General features: G+C 41.3%; 1 protein-coding gene across 1 annotated transcript in view; it reads right to left on the bottom strand.

The window, feature by feature from the left end:
* Positions 1 to 17,578, bottom strand: part of MKL2 (MKL1/myocardin like 2) — a 180,338-nt gene that overhangs the window by 141,038 nt on the left and 21,722 nt on the right. The window contains exon 2 of the mRNA XM_019507428.1: positions 12,965 to 13,181. Within this exon, the coding sequence (XP_019362973.1) occupies positions 12,965 to 13,118 (154 nt within the window). The 5' untranslated portion in view covers positions 13,119 to 13,181. The remainder of the gene's footprint in view (positions 1 to 12,964; positions 13,182 to 17,578) is intronic.

The raw sequence follows: 17,578 nt of genomic DNA, 5'->3' as shown, positions 1-17,578 counted from the left end.
CTGATGCATTCATGTTCAAAAGATGACAAAAGAGCTTAGAGAAGTTACATGTTCAATTAGTGTTTCAAGGTTATGCCATAGTGGGTGCATCTCTACGTGCCTTTATGGCACCACTGTTCCTGTGCCGTCATTTAATACTTCCTTTTGGAAGTACTAAAAGACAGTGTATTAACAGCTGGTACTGCTGTGAGCACACCATGCATGGTTATTTTTAGGCACTATGCCACCATAGCAACGGGCTATTAACCAGGGAGTGCATCATTATGGCAGCATAGCTGTGGCATCATTTTGCCCGCGGACGCTACATTGCCATAGCACATTGCTACAGTGATGTAGCATCATGTGTAGACGTGCCTGGTATATTTTCTCTTCATTTCCTTAAATGTGCTAGTATACATCGGCTATGTTCCCAATAAGCAGTACAGAGTAAGCTTGTCTTAATTAGGGATTTCAGTGGAAAGAAACTAGGCACCTTGTGGATGAGCTCAGAAAAAGGTTCACTGCATGACACCCAGAATGAAAGAAGGTACACCCCTTAAGAGAGAAGGGAATAAAAAATGGTGGAAAAGACTGACTTCTATAATGAATAAGATGAAACAAGATAGAAGCACATAAGCAGAAAGAGGTGGAGTTAAGCAAAGCTTTGAAGAAAGTTATGAAAGTCCCCAGTAACTGCATACTTGAGTGACCACATTAACAACAAAATATCTAGAGTGCCTTATATTGCACCACATGTTTACACTGCTTGCTTGTCTCTAGTTAAGCTGTATTTTCTCATATTTCATTCCAATTCAAGTATTAACATAGACTGGAGCCAACTGCATTTTCTGATACATACACAAATAGCAAGCTTTAATATTTGGGTTACAAGCATGGGAGAAAATTGTTCGTATTAAATTGTTTTCCATATTATATAGTTTTAATTTGAAACGATACATAATTAAATGATTTAAAAAAATATTTTTAAAATTTATAATTAACTCTATATTCAAGACAGAAACACTCAGCATAATGTTTTAAAGGCTGTTCAATAAGAGGGCATGGACAAACGTTATCATTTAGACTGGTTTAAATGAAAATTAACCTGAAACAAAACACACAAGCCTATTAAATTGGTTTAAAACTGCCAGTTCACAGTACATCAGTTCAGTTTTACATGTGGATACCAGCATTTTATGACATGAGTTTGGTTGGTCCTCCAAGCATCTTACTGTTCTTCCCGCACCCCTGCCACAACTGGCCACTCTGACAAGCAGCCAGAATACTACTAACCCCTATTTCCCTCAATTTGACATCTTTTATCAATAAGCTCTTTTATGCTCTCACTCAACTGATAGCAGCTTCTCCCCCCCCGGGAGAATTTGGCATAAATTTGCTCATTGGGCATAAATTCTGGCAAATTTTCATTCATTTCAGTGGTGTCAGGACATTCTCCACTGTCTCTTTGTGGTGTTTCTACCTGTATATCCTTTTCCTATACCCTTCAAGATAATATATTGATATTCTAAGTTCTGAAGCTATAACCTTCTGTTTTACATCAAAAACATTCCTGTAAGCATTACTGTAATTCAATGCAAGTCTCCTCCTCACCCCCTTGGGCCCACTCCTCCAACTCCCCTCCCCCACGTCAGCCCTGAGCCCACTCCTCCTGTCCTCCCACTGCTGCCAGGTCAGTTTGGGCCCGCTGCTTCCCCCCCTCACCCTGCCAGTCTAGCTTCTCCCCACCCTTGGGCCCAGTCTTCCCTGGCATTGGGCCCAGGCCCGCTCCTCCCTTCCCCACATGGCTGCGGGGGGGGTGTGTGTGTGGGGGGGAAGCGGGCTTGGACCCCAAGCAGCAGGAAGGAAGGGGGGAACCGGTCCGGGGGTGGGGTGCACGGGGCTCCATCCCTCCCCACTCCCTTGCCCGGTCATTCTTGATGGGCAACTGGCTAGTATAAAACATTAGTCATATATTCATTTTAAAATTGTCACATACCATTTATAGATATATGGCAAAGAAAGCTAACTGAACTGATTTTTTTAATCGCATTTAAGACTTGGTTACGATTCAATTGTTAGGCCTGCATGCTCGTTGTGATGCAAATTGGTTAAATCACTAAGTTTAACCCCAAATGAAACATGGTTAAAATTCCATGAAACACTACAGTAGCATAAATGTTACAGCTTATATGAAGGTATCATTCAATATCAATATAATTGCTAAGTCTTAGGGGTGCACTGATAGAGATTTTGGGGGCTGATACCAATACCTGATATTTAAGAAGGCATATGGCTGAAACCAATTTGATTTCCAATACAGCTGCCTCCAGCTGGTAAGTCTGTGTGATGGAAGGGGGCAGATCAACACCCCTCATGGTGAGGGAATGAGATGGGGCAGGGCAGACGGAATGAAGCCATGACTCATCGGGAGAGGTGGCTCCCACCGCTGTTTGCACCCTGAGAGGGCACGGGGTGGGGTGTACCCCCAGATCTGCGCAGAGCAGGGCAGGCGGGCTGCAGCTCTGGGCTGGAGCCAAGGCTGCGTGAGGCTCTTCTTGCTGAGGGCTGGCCTCAGGGTGGGGGCTATGAAGGGGGCTGCAACCACCCCAAATGTTGCCAGATCTCTGCTCCCAGCACCACTGCCACACACCCAGTGCAGCCCCAGCTCTTCCTGGTGCCTGGGTGGAGGTGGAGCATTGAGCCGGGGCTGCACTGGGCGCACCATGGCAGCAGCGCTGGGAGCAGAGCTGTGGCAAAACTTCAGGTGGCTACAGCTCCCTCCCAGTGCCTGGCCTGAGCCAAGCCCTCGGCAAGAAGAGTCCCATGCAGCTCCAGCTCCAGACCACAGCTGCAGCTCACTCATCCTGCCCCATGCAGATCCGGGGGCACGTGCCCTCCCGGGGTGCAAGCAGCAGCAGGAGCTTCCCCCCCTCCCATGCCCGCCCCACCCTGGTTGGGCAGAGCCTCCCCCGCTACCCAGGGGGGCATTGATCTGTTCCCTTTCACCACATGGACTTACCAGCTGGAGGCAGCTCTCCAAGCTGCTGGCTCTGCTCTTCCTTGCCTGTGTGCTGCGCTGCTACTGCGCACAGCACTGGAATTTACTGGCCAAATTAGTGGCCCCAATTGGGCCAATTTCCGATACAGCCAATTTTCTTTATATTGGTACTGATTTGATATCAGACTGATGTATCAGTGCACCTCTACTAAGTGTGTCTATATCTTTACTATGGATGAAGCAGCAGTTAGTAACCATCGAACAAAATAACACCATCTTTTTTCTAATGAAACATATTCTTATAACTTTAATTTCCAAATAGAGGCCCCAGGCCAAAAGAATACAAACACAATTCAATGTACAGAAAACAATATTAAACAGCAACAGAACTAGTTACTTTGCCACATTTTATGTTTTGTTTTGTTTCCATGTAGTATAGCAACAGCTATAGGGCTCTTATTGTCTTCAATGGTTAGGGGGTATTTCCTCATTACACTGGTTCTAAAATAATTTGATGTATTACAAATTCTACAAAAAAGTACTATTTGTTTTGCATTACTCACTGCTGAAGAGAAGGCCGAATTCACTTTTTATACACTGGTAGTGCCATGTAAGCCACCCTAGTGGTCATACGGAAAATTTCTGCTGTTTGCAAGAAAAACTATCTACCTAGGACACCACCACTGCCTAATATTTAATAAAAAAATGAAATGGCCACACTTTTTTTTTTTTTTAATGTTATGGCTCTCAGGTTCTGCTCACATTTCATATACTTGAAAGCAGATTACTTTTTTTCACATAAGGCAATTTGCTCTATGGCCCTGGCCTACAGACAGAACTTGCTTGACCCAGGATACTTCCCCATTTCAGTTTAAAGTTAAAAGGTGGAATGTGAAGCAGGGAATATCATTCCCTGAATCTAAAAAATTTTTTTTTTTTTTATATCTGTGTATTTCATTCACCAGTGGAGAAAACCTGTGTTATACCCGGCTGAAGAATCCCATGCTGCAGGACCTCCTCAATGCATCAACATATCAAAGTTGGAATCCAAATAAAAATTCCACAGTGGTTAGGACCTGTTTCTAGCAATACTGCTTTTAAAGATCATTTTAAGTAATTAAGTCAGACTAGAGTATTAACACAGCATTCATCTGCAGCTAAGCATTCAGTTATCCCAAGGAATTTTTGGAAACAAAAATCAAAATAAGGCATTTTGATCAAAAGATTTCTTTAAAGGAAAACATACTTTCCATATCTTCTGTAATTACTTGAATGCCAAAACTTCTAGCTTAGGATTTTTTCATATACACCAGATGCCTTAATGGAGTCAGTCACAGATCATGTCTCCTATCTTAATCTATTCACAAGAAGCAAATAATAAAAGAAAAAATTTCTATAAATCACATTAAAATGACAGACAGTTTGTTTAAAAGTTTACCAAATGGAACGACCCTGCTGGAATTCCTTAAAGTAGCCTGCGAAAATGTCAGAATATATTCCATTTAAGAGGTCACAGTCCCTAGAGAGCTCTGAGTTTTGGCCTGTATGTCTTTTCACATGCTTTAATATTTGAAAATTGTTCCTTGTAGACACTGACTGATGCCCTGGGAATGCTAGGATTGTGGGAACTGGCAGTACCAATGACAGAGGCAGACTTAATGGGAAATCAGTACCTACTCAGTTTGCTCTCATCTTTTAGAAGATACCATTCAAATACTTATGGGGAACAAAAATCACACATTAGCAGACATTTGTTGTTCCTATTGACATTGTTTACAGAGTTTTGAAAAACAAATTTCAGAGACTATAAAAAAAGACAAAAACAAAAACCTACTTAATTGCAACATTCTGCATTTCAACTAAGATTAAGGATTGTAAGTGCTAGTACACTTTATTTCAAGTATAGTAGAATGTGTTTTCATATTAGTTTCCAAGGATGATTTAAAAAAAGAACTGAAATGATGAATATCTACTTTTTATGCATTTATAACCCTATTTTTAATTTTTCTTGGGCTTTTAAACTTTCGTTAATATCTAACTTAATATTGTAATCTTTGCTTAAAAGGGCAAATTCATTATGAGACTCAATACATTGAAAAAATTGTTCAATACATCAAATGAAAACTGTCTGCACTATGTACAGGCAGTCTTCAGACTTGCAATTAATTCCTGAAAACCACATCTTGCCATAAGTCGAAATGTTGCAACTTGGAACCAATTTTCACATAGGAAACAACGTTATAAATAAGCGACTGGCTCCTGAACCAAGGCCTGATACCCTATTTTCACAAAAAATAACCCAGAATTTTGTATTCAATCAATTACAGGTAAGTAATATAGCTACATTAACGTATGTATAATGTAAATAGCAATCATATTGATTTGGAAGGACTTCTTTGAGGTGACTTTGCTGAATTTTTTGAAGGACTCTTGGTTGGACTACTTTAAGGGTTCTTCGCTAGACTCTTCTCAAGAGTCTTGGCTGCAGGTTTTTTCTGGAGTCTTGTCTGCTTTCTTAAAGAAAGTGTTCAAGCAAGTTTGGACAGATGTTCTCCAGGGAGATGGGTGGCACAGCGAACTTGTTCGCTGGTATGGCATCGCGTTGGATCAAGCATTGTAAAGTCGAAACTGACATCAGAAAGTTGAAACATGGTGTCAAATAATAAACGTTGTAACAACGTTGTAAGTCAAGGACTGTCTGTATGCATCTACAGAGTACCCATCATAAATGTATTCATGCCAGACACTGTACTCACATCATTTTTTTTTTAAATAAAAAAAGTACTTCAGCCTAGAATTTAGTGTTGCCCAGATCTCATTATTTTCAGTTTAGTAACTAGCAGGATAGCTAAAAAACTCTGAACCCAAATTATTCCAGCTGGTTTTCTAGGTTGTTTTATTCTGCTGCCTATTGTTTGCTCACTGGTTAGAACATATAAAGACTAGATTTCTCCTTTCTTCTGGTTTACAGCTGGTGTTTCAAATAGCTTTTTAAAAACATCCCCACCAAATCGTTTTAAAAGACTGTAATAGCAAAGGGTCTTAACGCTGTGTGTTATAAGTAAGAGAGAAAAATATAATTATGATGAGTTTAGAAAGAAAACAAAGTTGATGTCAGATAATCATCACTTCAGTACTCATGGTGTTGCTTGCAGGAGGACACTACTAAAGTTGATGTGTCCATCTTCCCACTGGATTTGAAGGATCTTCTGCAGGCAGCATTGATGGTACTTCTCCAACAATTTTAGATGTCTCCAGTAGGTTATCCATGTCTCAGCTCTGTCCACCAATGCGGGGGACCACAACTACTTGATAAACCGTGAGCTTGGTTTTGGATCTGGTGTCACAATCTTCAAACACCTGTTTCCTCAGGCACCCAAAGGCTGCACTTGCACATTTAAGGCAATGCTGGGTTTTGTCATTGTTAGCCTTCTGCAAGAAATGGCTTCCAAGGTACGGGAAATACTCAACATTCTCCGGAATCTCACTGTGGATCCAATTACCAGAGCTACAGGACTGCTCATCAGGAACTTGCTGATGGAGGACCTTAGCCTTCTGAATGTTAAGTGTCAGTCCCATTCTCCTACATGCCTCGGTAAAGACACTGACGATTGTCTGAAGGTCTGCTTCTGAGATAGTACACACTACAGCATCATCAGCATCTTCCTGTAAGTAAACACCATGAGTACCGAGTTGATGATCATCCAACATCAACTTTGTTGGGTTGACCATGTCATCCAGACATCTGACTCCAGATTCCTGAAGCAAGTTTTATTCTCCCAGCTCAGCCAAGTTGTACACTCTGAAGGAGGTTAGAGGAAGTGCTTCAATGATGTCCTCAAGGCCAACTTAAAAAACGCAACATCAATGCCAATTCATGGGACACTAATTGCCCAGGACTGTCCCAAATGGAGGAACAGTCTGTTTCAGGGATCTCAGTACGCTGAAACCTCATGACAGCAACAGCCGTGGCATCAGCAGCGTCACAAACCAAATCAAAAATCTAGCACCACCCACCCCACATGGAAACACGTCCAAGCCACAGTAGAGTCTGTCAATCCTGAATAGGCCTCATCTGCCATCTTTGGACACGCAGATAAAACAACCATGGAAGACAATCTTCCTCAACTACAAGGGATTGCCAAAGAAGACAATTATGATGGACAGATACAGGAGCTTCTCAGTGAGGCACTGCTGGAGTGCCCAATACTGAGTGCCCTGTGCCCCTAAAACTATACCAACCATTCTAAGCTGGTCCAAAATAAATCACCCACCAATTTTCACCTATTGCTATATGACTGAGTCCCTGCCAGTTTCTGAGTTCTCTACTATTTGTGACCAACTAATATTTCTGAAGAAAATTAAAAAATCCTTGAGAATCCTTGGAGCTCTAAGTACCTAGAAGAGAACTCCAAATTATAAAACTTGTATTAAGTGATAATACATATTTTTAATAACTTAGTCACTGTTAATGTTTTAAGATTTATACTGTAAAATGCTTGTTCTAAAACCAACAGTACATTGTGTTATGTCATCCAGCAAAAGTCTAAAAATTTGTAACACATACTTTGCACCACAATTAAAGTGTGAAAAGTGCTGAAGATAAAGTTCTAGTTAGAATTTGTATTTCATAGCCTTTTGATGATGAAGACATCTGTCTGAAAATTGACATTATTTGTGACTTCAGAGATCATGCAGTACAATTTAAGAGATTCAGGCTATTTTTCTGCTGACCAAAGTATGCAATAGCTATCCTACTGAAAAAAAATAAAATAATGGGGTAAGGTATTTACATTTTACTCAAGGTAAATTAGGCAAGGTGAACTATGTACTCATGTAGGATGTATACTGCTGACCTCACCTTGCTACCCAATAGTAAAAATTACAGAAACCTTGTTTATAATAAAATTTTATAGTAAGGTAGAATGAGTGAGTTCCTACTATTTCCTTCTTCATTGATAGCCTCTTTTTTACCTTGTATTACTACCACTATAAATGTTTCCCTTTGGCCTTTTTTTTTTTTAAATCCCTGCTTTCTCTTCCACCCCCAGAGATGTGGGGTGAAAAATTTTCTAGCCCTTAATTTTTCCATGGGAAATTTTCCATTTCTAAAAATTCATTGTTTCATAAAATTCATTAGTAGCAATGAATGGATACCAATACAATATTAGGCAAGCTCGGCAGTTTCAAAGTTGTAATTAATGTTTTTCAGACGATTATCCCTAGGAAGTGTGTGAGTACCATATATGTTTTATTAATTTGTAAACAGGAGGGTAAATACACTCAAATAATAATCCAAACCAAAAATCAAGTATGAATTCACCTAATTGGCTATGCAGGCCAAATCAAAACCAAAGCTAAAATTCTTATTTAATTTCAGATTAAGTGAAAGCAAAACCAAAACTAAAACTGTGACTAATTTTTGTTTCACTTTCAGTTCAGCAAACAGAGAGCAGTGTCTCATTTCTTTTCTTGAGCTGGGGAAGCTGGAAGTGTTTGCATAAAATCTGTTAGTTTTTTTAGTGCTTTTGGTTTCAAGCAGCCATAATAATGCCTAAATCAGAAAAAAATGAGTGTGTGGGGCATCATTATAGTGAAGTTCAAGCCACTGAAGGAAGGAAGAAAGTTGGTAGATGTAAATATTGCAGACAGGAGTATGTTGACAATGCAACAAGAATGAAGAAACATTTAACAACATGTAGAAACTGTCCTGAAAGAGTACAAGCCACATACAGAAAGCTAATACAATAACGTGGTGGAACATCATCATCTGAGAAATCTCTACTTCAGGAATCCTATGCAAGTAAACAAATTAATATGTTAAACAACACACAGTACAGACTAGTATCTATATTGTTTTAAAACATTATAATTTTAAAAGTTAATGCAACTCTGGACTATTGTTTATTTATTTAAAATATTTGTATCATGCTTTTCTGCTTGCACTAAGCACCCAAAATGGCATACGGTTAACAATATAATTTTTAAAATTACATAATAGATCAATAGTTAATTATTTCAACCCAGCAGAGCAAGCTTAGTCCTCTGGCTGATGGCAGAGGCCAGACTACACTTCCCTTTGGCTCTGCAGTCCCAGGGCAACTAAGTAGCAAGATGAGCATCAGAACGTTCTTTCTGGCATTGGAGGGGGGGAAGCAAACTCCATGTCACTTCTTCTGATGGCTGAAGCCAGACTACAATAGACTAAAATAAAAATCTTTGCCCCCTTTTGTTGCAGGAACTTGGTAGCTCAAGTTAAATAGCAGATTTGCAAAGAATGGAATATTAAAATGTTGAGCTGCCAGGTCTCAGGGAAGCAGCAGCAGGATCCTCGATTTCAAGATAACTGTCACCAGATATGCAATCCACCATGAGTAGCTGTTCAAGACAGTCAAGCTTTTTATCAAGCTTTGTGGACAAAATGTCAAAAGAAGAGCAAGAAAAAGCAGAAGAGACATTAGCTCGAGCTATATTTGCAAGTGGTACACCTCTTTCCATAACTGGTAAATCAATACTGGAAGGAACATTACAAACTAATTTGCCTATAAGTTACTGTCACGTTATCACTTATCACATTTTCTCTTAGATAGAGGGTATGACAGAGTTCAAGCAATGGTTACTCAAAGGACTGGTCAAGCAGAATCACCAACTCTAGTTTCATATGCATGGACTGATATACAAGGAAAGCCTTTATTGAACATTCTGTTAGCAACACCTGAACCAATATTCCTGAAAGCAACTGCTACCAAATTTTCTTGTCATACAGGTGAATATGTAGCCAAATTACCAAGCGAAGCAATTGAAAGTGCACGTCCCTCCAGGGTACAAGCCCTTTAACTAATAATGCGGGCAACATGAAAGCTATATGCCAAATATTAAAGGCAAAGTGTCCTTATTTAATAGTATTTGGCTGTCTTGCTCATGGGTTGAATCTTCTAGCAAAGGACATGGTAAGTGTGAATACAATAAAAGACAATATTGGCAAACTGCAAAGCAATTGTGAAGGTATTCAACAATCATCATGTTGTTAATCAGACTGAAGAAGCTACAGAAAGAGAAGCAGGTGAAGGAAAGTGAACTTTTATTGCCAATAGAAACTAGATGGGGCTTGGCTACCAAGTATTTACATAGCTTGCCGCGCACAAAGAACTGTTTGTGGTGTGCTACAATAGATGACACAGTATCCCAGATTATTTCCATGAACTTTCGGAAGCAGATTCTTGACAGTGATGTGTTCTGGGTTCAAGGAGCATTCAATTTGTTACTACCAGTTTTGGTGGCTATCAAGAAACTTGAAGAAGATACACAAAGCCTTTCAAATATTCTAGTGATATTCAGACAACTAAATGAAAATCTATTTGAGCTTTTGCCTTCTTCACCTTTATCCAAAAAAGAAGTAAAACAAGTGTTTACTACAAGACCTGAGTTTTTGCTCTCATCCAGTTCATTTGGCAGCAAACCTTTCGGATCCTCAACACAGAGGACAACATTTTTGAGAAGATGAGTTATCTACTGCTCTTGATACTATTATGGAAGTAGCTAAGAACGTCCCCAACTTTGATGAAATAGTTGTGATGGCAGACATTACCGAGTACTGCACAAAAGAAAAACTTTGGAGCAAATATATCATTTGGCAGGAAGCAGAGAATGCGTCTCCTCTCACGTGGTGGAAGGGATACTGTAATACCCGACTGTTGTCCAGGATTGCTCTAAGGATCCTAAGCATTTCTCTAACATCAGCTTCTTGTGAATGGAACTGGAAGACTTTCAGCTCAACCAAGACATAAAAGAGGAACAGACTAACAAATGAGTGCACTGCTAAACTTGTTTGCGTCTCAAAATCTTCAGCTGCAGTAGTATGTCCACTTTTGGGTGCCGCACTTCAGGAGGGATGTAGATAACCTAGAAAGGGTTCAGAGGAGGGCCACTGGTCTGGTGAAAGGCCTACAGAAAAAACCCTATGAGGACTGACTGAGGGACCTGAATCTCTTCACCTTCCACAAGAGAAGGCTGACAGGTGACCCTGTGGGTGTCTACAAACTCATCGGGGGTGACAGCAGGAAATAGGGGATACAATGTTTGCCAGGACGCCCATCAGGGTAACTAGAAACAATGGCCACAAACTGAAGGAGAGCAAATTTAGACAGAACATCAGGAAAAAATTCTTTACAGTGAGGGCTGCCAAACTATGGAATACACTTTCAAGGGAGGCAGTGCTGTCCCCTTCCTTGGAGGTATTTAAGAGGAGACTGGACAAACACCTGGCTGGGGTCATCTGACCCCATTCCTGCCCAGGGCAGGGGGGTCAGCCTCAATGATCTAATAAGTCTCTTCCAATTCAAATCTATGAAGTACATGCTATTCTGTATTGTCTTTATGTTTTTATAAGTATTCCAATACAAATAATTTCCTTCCACATACAGCTTTGAATTTGAGTATAACATTTATACCACATTAAGTGTGCTGTATTTAATTTTTTTCAGTTCAAATACTTTTGGCTATTGGGACATAAAATTAACATGGGGTACTTTTTTAGTTTTGTTACTAAACAAGTCAAATAAATATGCCAAATCAGATCATTCTCTAGTTAGGGCATTGGAAAAATTTCCCAAAAACCCATGTCTCTCCCCGCCTCTCCTGCTTTACCTTTTTGTTTCTCCTTTTTACCTATTCAGATTTACACTACATCCACTCACACTTGTAGCTTCTCTCATTCCTGTTTTCCTGATCTCCATCTATTTCCCTATTCTACCTTGTATTCTATCACTGTAATTTCTCCCTTTAGCCTTTTCTCCCTGCTCTCTTCCTCTTCCCCCTCCCCTCTCTGATTTACCCTTCGTCTTTCTAATTTCTATTTATTTATATTCTCACTGACATCCTGCCACACTTTTAGTTTCTCACATTTCTTGGAGTCTCAGAACAGCAGAGACTCCCAAATGCTTGAAGAAGGATGACTGCACCTGAAAGCTTGCTAAGAACTTTTTCCAACTACTCAGTTGGTCTAATAAACACATCTACTCAAAGAACCTTGCCTGCCTATGTCCTTAGGCCAACATGGCTACAACCAAAAACCCAGCAACATTATGATTTATCTACTAAACGTTCCTCAAGTGTAGGACACCAGAGGTCCTACTTGCTTCGTTGGTCAGGTCTCTCATATGGATATTCCACTACTGTGCCAAAAGGAACAGTGTTGCCATGTACATTAATTTATTTTGTTCTGGAAAGAGAAAAAAAAAATATTTCTACTAGTTATTTACCTTTATACCATACTCTTGAAGAATGCAAGTTTAAGTCTAAAAAGGTGAAGATGGTGAGGTGCAATACGCTTCTTGAAATTAATTCATTTTACAACAAAAGCAACCTACATCTTGATTCAAGCCTAACTATTCCATATTTACTGTAATCACGAAAACACTGTTCTACTAAGTTGCCTTGTGAACATCAACAATGACGGAAAATAAAAAAACATTTAAGTATAAATCTTGTTCTTCTTGTGGTGTTCACCCTTAGACTACTCTATGAAACAGAAATTCTACTTTAAAATCTCAAGTTTGAACACCTATTTTGCTAAATCTCTCTCTTAACTATCTTCAGGTACCTAATGATGTTAAAGCTTCCTTGCAAAATACAGTAAAATTGACCAACTCATACTTGCACTCTGTATTTGCTAGAGATTATAAATTTAATACATTTTTAAAAGTTGACCAAATATTTCCAGGTTGGTGGTTTAAATTAGAAGCATACATATATCTTGTCTGTATCTTGTAAATTGCAACTGTAAACTAAGTTAGTTGAGATATATTGCATAACAAACAACAATGCTCAAACTTTAATACAACTATTGGAAATGAAGAGGGAGAAAGTTAAACAAAGATTTAGCTTGAATAAATGAGTAATGAAGCAACAACATCTCAGTTAAAAAAAAGTCATCTCTCAGCAGGAAGGAACAAGGAGAGCTCTTCATATTATCAATTTTGCACTTACCATTTTTCCGTTCTTTGAGGGGGGGTAAATACTGATTGGGCTGCAATGACAGTTCCTGAAATTCATGAGCAACTGCTTCACTATGAGGACTAGGAGCAAGGCGTGTTAATGATCCTGAATCATCCTCAGTGTCTGCTGTCCCTAAGTGATCCATTGTGTCCAAATGGCTGAAGAAAGGGAAAGCAAGTGGCCTCTTAATCACAGCAGGTTGACAAAACTGATAAGGGGGAAAGGAAAAAAAAAAAAAAGACATCAGGTAACCAAATGCAGATGTTCAGAAGGTAGAACAATTACTTAATGCTTAATGTGTTTCAAGGCCATCCAACATTCACCACACAACAAAATTGTCCACAACAACATTTTTTATACCAAATAAAAGCTGTACTGTGCAACTCTTTTAATAAGGCTCTGAGATGATGATTTTTGAACTTTGGTTCACAGATGATAAGTGCTCTACGTAGCTCTTGCTGGTAGTCTCCAGAAAACCAACAGGTCATATGATCATTACAAAAATCAGAAAATTAGGGTTTGAAGAGACCTCAGGAGGTCATCTAACCCAGCATTTCTCGACCTGTGGCTCATGACCCAAAAGTGGGTTGCAAGAATATATGAAATGGTCACAAATACACTTTAAAAACGGATCAACAAACTCTAAAAATGGAGTCTCCTTTAAAAGGAGAAAAAAAGTGGGAAACAATGGCTTTTCCCTTGCAGGCCGAAAAAGTTCCAGCCTGCAAGGGGCTGTTTGGAGCTCCTGGGCTCCCCCCCACCCCTTGCCCCATACACCCACCTCCTGCCCCACACACTGAGGGGCTAGAGCCTGGGGGTGGGGGGCACTGGGTCTGGACTGGCCTTGCGTGTTTACAAATAGGTCCTGGTACAAAAAAGGTTGAGAACCACTGATCTAGTCCAACCCCCTGCTCAAAGCAGGACCATTCCCAACTAGAACATCTCAGCCAAGGCTGTCTACTTTGGTCTTAAAAACCTCCAAGGATGGAGACTCCACAGCTTCTCTGGGTAACCTGTTCCAGTGTTTTACCACCCTCCTGATGAGAGAGTTTTTTCCTAATATCTAACCTAAAACTTCCCTTGCTGCAACTTGAGACCACTGTTCCTTGTTCTGTCATCTGCCTCCACTGAGAACAGTCCAGCTCCATCCCCTTTGGAACCATCCTTCAGGTAGTTGAATGCTGCCAGTTAATCTTCTCTGTCTTCTTTTTTCCAGACTAAATAAGCATATTATGATTTTTTCCTTGTTTTGTCTAAATTTCAAGAAGCAAACACTTAATTTCTTGCATATCACTCCCCCTCCCACCCAATGAGATATGTATCTTGTTTTTGGAAAGCAAAATGAAGAAAATTTGCTGCATCAGATATCGGCCTGATGGGGCCGATAAATGTCCGTGCTGCACACAACCGCAGTGCAGCACAGCACGAAGCAGAACCAGCAGCATGGGCAGGGGGCGGGACTCGATGACCTTCCGAGGTCCCTTCCAGCCCTAATGTCTATGAAATGCATACATCTAATATACATCTACTAGAGAGGAGGAAGACTAAGGACAAACAAACAATGGCTAAATAACATTATAAGCAATGTAATAAAAACACTGACTTTTTCATATCAGAGAATATTATCAGAGCTTAATATCTCTCTGCTCAATTTGACTAGTATGTTATATTAAACTAAAAAGTGAAAGACTGAATAAAGCCCATGATGAAGTAACATGCTTTTCCTGTGGAACCCCAAAATGGAGTTAAATTTCCATCCCAGCTATTTGAATGAGCTACTAATAATGACATACGCAAGAAACACTTTAAACTACATAGGCAGTAAAAAGGAGCATTTTGTTGCCTCAGGCTTACAGAAAACCTTTCCAACCAGTTTACCATGCCCCACAGGACAATATGATACATCTCTTCTGTACAGCTGAGCAAAATGGCAGCTCCTTGTTTTAAGAAAAATGTATCTCATATCAGTAATACCAGGCTGTCCTTTACTATCTGATAAACAAATTTAAATAGGTCCCTCTTTAGATTAACAACTTTGCTGATGTTTATTAAAACTACATAAAAACGTATGAGCTCTGACATAATTTTGCCATACTTTACATCATATCATGATAGCACTCCACTGGTGCTGATGCTTAATGGTGCCAGGCCTTACACAAGACACATGATACAAACATGGTTATAGTTTTATTATAAAGTACTAAGGAACACCATTCACACCTCTGCTTTGACCCATCTGAACATGTACTTGGAATGCCAGGTGGCACAGCAATGTGAAACACAAAAAGATTATTATGAAGATGGTCTTTATCATGCAAACATTAAGGCAACAGAAAATGAGAAAAGAACACAGAAAAATGCTTACCAGAGAAGTGAATAAAGCAGAGGACAGATAAGTATATAGCTAGGTAAAACCAATAAGGGAAGGAATAAAATGGGAGAAAGAAAAAAGGAAAGAGATTAACTAGTAGTTTTTAAATCCAGCTTTACAGCAGAAGAACAAATCAATAAGGGTTGTACAGATCATCTCTAGACAATTCCTGCTTTTTAAATCGTAGAACATTAGGGTTGGAAAGAACCTCAGGAGGTCACATCTACTCCAACCCCCTGGTCAAGACAGGATCACCCCCAACTAGATCATCTCAGCAAAACACTGTCTAACTGGGTCATAAAAACCTCCAAAGATAGAGCTTGCACCACCTGTCTGGGTAACCTGCTCTAGTGTTTTACTACCCTTCTAGTAAGAAAATTCTTCCTAAAATCTAACCTAAACTTACCACGCTACAACTTGAGACCATTTTTCCTTGTTCTGTCATCTATCACCACTGAGAACAGTTTAGCTCCATCCTCTTTCAAACCCCACTTCAGGTAGTTGAAGGCTGCTATTAAATCCCCACTCAGTCTTCTCTTCTCTAGACTAAATAAGCCCAGTTCCTTCAGTCTCTCCTCATAAGTCATGTCCCCCAGCCCTCTCTCTGTTTTTGTGGCCCTCCATTGCACTCTCTCAAATTTGTCCACATCCTTTCTGTAGTGGGGATCCAAAACTGAACACAGTACTCCAGATGTAGCCTCACCAGTGCTGAACAGAAAGGAATAATCACTTCCCTTGCCCTGCTGGCAACACTCCTACCAATGCAGCCCTGGATGCCGTTAGCCTTCTTGGCAACAAGGGCACAATGCTGGCTCATATTCAGCTTACTGTCCACTGTAACCCTCAGGTCCTTTTCTGCAGAGCTGCTGCCCAACCAGTCAGCCCCCCCAGCCTGTACTGATGCATGGGATTGTTCTATCCTAAATGTAGAAAAAACTTTTAAACCTGTGCCTGTGTCCGAATCACTGATTCACTGAATCAGCATTGAATCTTCAGATCTGGATTCGGCCAAATCAAATCAGGGACAGTGGATCGAATTGCTGTCCCTGATTCAGGTTGAATCTAAATTGAGGGCTCCATGGTCACCTCCCCTTGTGGGGTCTGCTCCCTTTTGGGGTCTCTGGCATGCCAGCTGGAGGAGCTCCAGGCCACAGTCCAGAGACTGCATGCCATCAGAGACTGTGAGCAAGAGATGGACTGCTACTGCCAGGTCTTTCTCCCCCGGGAGCCGGAGGGTAGACCGCCATCTCCCTCCAGGACAAAGGAGGACTCCGAGACCTCCCACTCTGTCCAGTCAGGGGCATGGACCAAGGTGGTCAAGGGCCCTAAGGCCCCTCCCCGCTGGAGCTTAGCAACAGGTACACACCTCTTGCTGCTCCAGCAGAGCCTGCTGAGTTGCCAGCTCCCACAGGCAACACAGGCTCAACTGCAGCTACCGCCCCTGCTTTCCCCAAGACAAAATGTAAGGTGTTTCTTGTGGGAGACTCCATCCTGACGGGTACTGAGGGGGTAATCTGCCGCCCCGACCCTTTAGCCCGGGAAGTCTGCTGCTTCCTGGGGGCCTGCATCTGGGACATTGTGGAGAGGATCCCTAAGCTCCTCCAGCCCACAGACCACTATCCCATGCTCCTTATTCATGTGGGCACCAATGACAGCTTGGAGCACTCCCAGCCGGGCCATGAGGCGCTACAGGGATTTGGGAGCAGGGCTAAAGGATTTGGGGGCACAGGTGATGTTCTCGTCGATCCTCCCAGTCTTGGGCTATGGGCTGAGGAGGGAGAGGAAGATCCACATAGTCAACCAAAGACTGCGGTGCTGGTGTCATCGGGAAGGATTTGGCTTCCATGACCGCAGCCCACTCTTTGGCGAGAGAGGCAGAGAGCTGCTGGGAAGAGATGGCCTCCACCTCTCTCCGCTGGAGAGGAGGCTCTTCTCAGCCAGACTGGCTGACCTACTCCACCGGGCTTAAACTAAGCCCGCTGGGGCGGGAATACCGCCACTGCTGGCCTGCTGAGCAACCCTTGCAAAGCCAGCAGGCCGAGGCACTTAAGGAAGCCCACCCCTGCCCCAGCCCTGGTACAATCTGTAGGCAAAGCAAGAGCCCCCAAGGAGACACTTGTTTGCCTGTATACAAATGCCAGGAGCTGGGGGAATAAGCAGGAGTAGCTCGTCCTTCTGCCTAATGCAAATAATTATGATGTCACAGGGATAACGGAGACCTGGTGGGACTCCAC

The sequence above is a fragment of the Gavialis gangeticus genome, unplaced genomic scaffold, assembly GCF_001723915.1.
Source record: "Gavialis gangeticus isolate Ggan-Ray unplaced genomic scaffold, GavGan_comp1, whole genome shotgun sequence".
NCBI lineage: Eukaryota > Metazoa > Chordata > Crocodylia > Gavialidae > Gavialis > Gavialis gangeticus.
The sequence above is the reverse complement of the archived record's forward strand: the minus strand, read 5'-3'. Positions and strand labels throughout refer to the sequence as shown.